A 3,044-nucleotide genomic window follows, 5' to 3' on the forward strand; every position below is an offset into this window, starting at 1 on the left:
ACATACTCTTACCTAGTCCCTGATAGACATTATATTGGTCTGATTATTACTGACTCCAGTTTTACATCTTATTTCTAAAATCAGATCTATATTCAAGGTAGGTAACAGATAAACTTGTTATCTCTAAAATCAGACTATAATCAAGGTAGATAACAGATAAACTTGTTATCTCTAAAATCAGATCTATATTCAAGGTAGGTAACAAATAAACTTGTTATCTCTACAATCAGATCTATATTCAAGGTAGATGACATATAGCCTTATTATCTCTAAAATAAGATCTATATTGAAGGTTGGTAACAGATAAACTTGTTATCTCTAAAATCAGACTATAATCAAGGTAGATAACAGATAAACTTGTTATCTCTTAAATCAGATCTATATTCATGGTAGGTAACAGATAAACTTGTTATCTCTAACATCAGATCTATATTCAAGGTAGGTAACAGATAAACTTGTTATCTCTAAAATCAGATCTATATTCAACGTAGGTAACAGATAAACATGATATGCGTAATATCAGATCTATATTCAAGGTAGGTATCTCGATACCTTGATACGAAAGCCTGCACTGATAACTTGCTAGAGATATAGGATTATTGAGATTTTACCAAACCCTGAATCCCCCCCCCCCCTCAATATTGTACCAGAAGTGACAGTTTAATTAAGTTTCCAAGCTGGCACATTATATTTTTTATTTATTGCACTAATGAAAGGAAATTTCTCAACAGAATACAATATTGCGCAATCTGTGGCCAAATATTGGCGTTTATTTTCTATCAATCTAAACAAGCTTATTCCTTACAATTGATCAAATTATAAATGAGATTGTAAATAGGTTTTCTAAATTCTATATGTGTATCAGGGAGACTGATACCATCAATTTTCACCAGTCCAATTTTCAATCAGACGTCTGTAGTTCCTGCAATTCCACTTGGCAAGGTTGGTGACTCTTTGCATGGTGGATGATTCTTTGTAGAGTGGCTGCCCTAAGGCAGGGTGGGCGATTCTGTGCAGGATGGGTGATTATTTGTAGGGTGGGTGACTCTTGGCAATATGGGTGACTCTTAGCAGGGTGGGTGACTCTTGGCAGGGTGGATGATTCTTTGCAGAGTGGATGCCTTCAGTCAGGGTGGGCGATTCTGTGCAATATGGGTGACTCTTAGCACGGTGGGTGACTCTTGACAATATGGGTGACTCTTAGCACGGTGGGTGACTCTTGACAATATGGGTGACTCTTAGCACGGTGGGTGACTCTTGACAATATGGGTGACTCTTAGCAGGGTGGGTGACTCTTAGCAGGGTTGGTGACTCTTGACAGGGTGGGTGACTCTTGGCAATATGAGTGACTCTTATCAGGGTGGGTGACTCTTGGCAATATGGGTGACTCTTAGCAGGGGAGCCATTCGGGCACAGGCATCTTTTTGTATCAATAGTCGTGTCTCTCTATAATAGTATACAGAGAAGAAGGTGGCTAACGCTTGTCACCACCATCTCTGCTTTAGACGATTTTCTGCCATTTACCGCAATGAAACATAGTCCCAACCTTATATGAATCGTTTCATTGAATATTTTCCCTTAACATTGGACATTTTTTATATCTCCCTCAGTGTTCCTCTTTATACAAATCTAACTATTGTTCAATAAATAATATATAAAAGTTTACGCCCATCGTTTTACTGTATCTAATTTAGGGATCAAATTGAGGTTTTTCTGAATTACAATCCGTTGTGTGGTTCTCTGGCAATGAAAAAGTCCATTTACAGTCGTTGTGTGGCAGTAGTCAACGCACATGCTGGCCAACACGCTACTGACCTTGTGTGCCATAGCTACCAAGTGAAGTTAGTTCAATATCTTCTCCGGCTTCTCGTACGCATTACAACATATATTTTATATCAAAACTTAACGTGCCAATTAAGACTGTGTATGCAGTTTTTAGTCGTTTTTACTCAAACCCAGAGAGAGCCACTTTAACGATTAATTCTAGCTTGCCACGTTTCTCTTCTCTTCTAATTTGATGTTGGTAATTGTTTTACTGTGTGTTGTGTCTTTACACGTTGCCAGCCCTAAACCTCATTCACGTACCCGAAAGTCTGCTGATGGAGAAAAAGAAGGTAAGCTGCATCTTTGGACTGGGAAGTTATTGTACTGTTCTCTTGACTGTTCTCTGTTGACTCCGTCACACCAGAAAGACGTTCTCACTGCGCTGTCACTACGATTGGAAATTAGAACAAAGCGTGTTAAGGTCGCCATTAGTGTGGTTTAAGCGTGTACGACACCCCACAATGGTCAAGGTATTGCGAACATCGTTTTATTCCTTGACTACAATAGCCACCTTTCTTGTTCGCAATAGTTTGACATTGTGAAGATGAGGGTACTATTAAAGATGGGGAACGACAGTAGTAAAAACACACAAGATAAAACATCTAGAGTGTAATCTTTGAGTATAACAAATTATATGTGAGTATGGTATTTATTTCAGATTGTTATAATATTACAAAAGACAAAATGTTGAATTATCAGATTTTGAATCTAACTCTTGTTAAATCCAAAGATGGATGCAAACCATTATGTGAGAATAATAACAAATGTAGCACATTTCGGGTACACAAACCTTTGACTAGTGAAGACAGAACATTTTTCTGTGTTCTGTACGAAAAACCATATATCTTTGCAACAGAAGATATAAATTTGGAGGAGTGTAAAAAGAAGTGTAGGGCGATGAAGGAATGTAAAACACTTGACAATTATAAAACGAAGGTCTGTTATTTGTATGACATTGAATACAGTAAGATACCTGACAATAGATTTGATCGAAGTCCTGGATGGTTACTAGCACAGAAAACTTGTTAGAGCTATAGGAATATTGAGATATGACCAAACCCTTAAACACCTTACCCTACACTCTCTATATTATACCAGTAGTGACAGTTTAATAAGTTTTCAAACTGTAACTACAATTGGCATATTTTATTATTTCTGATATTTTCTTTGTTTCTACTGTTTTCTATTTCTTATTGTAGACACACTAGGTGTTGTATTTT

At 37.1% G+C, this 3,044-nt stretch overlaps 1 protein-coding gene across 1 annotated transcript; it reads left to right on the plus strand.

Annotated features, from left to right (window-relative positions):
• Positions 1-247: 247 nt before the first annotated feature.
• On the plus strand, positions 248-3,032 carry LOTGIDRAFT_171608 (hypothetical protein; the record flags this gene model as incomplete). The annotated part of the gene is made up of 6 exons (XM_009047812.1): positions 248-292; positions 394-438; positions 492-536; positions 1,988-2,114; positions 2,483-2,760; positions 3,024-3,032. The coding sequence occupies 6 exons, from the start codon at positions 248-250 to the stop codon at positions 3,030-3,032; spliced, it is 549 nt and encodes a 182-aa protein (XP_009046060.1).
• Between the last annotated feature and the right edge of the window lie 12 nt (positions 3,033-3,044).

Source organism: Lottia gigantea (genome assembly GCF_000327385.1).
Source record: "Lottia gigantea unplaced genomic scaffold LOTGIsca_117, whole genome shotgun sequence".
Lineage (NCBI taxonomy): Eukaryota > Metazoa > Mollusca > Gastropoda > Lottiidae > Lottia > Lottia gigantea.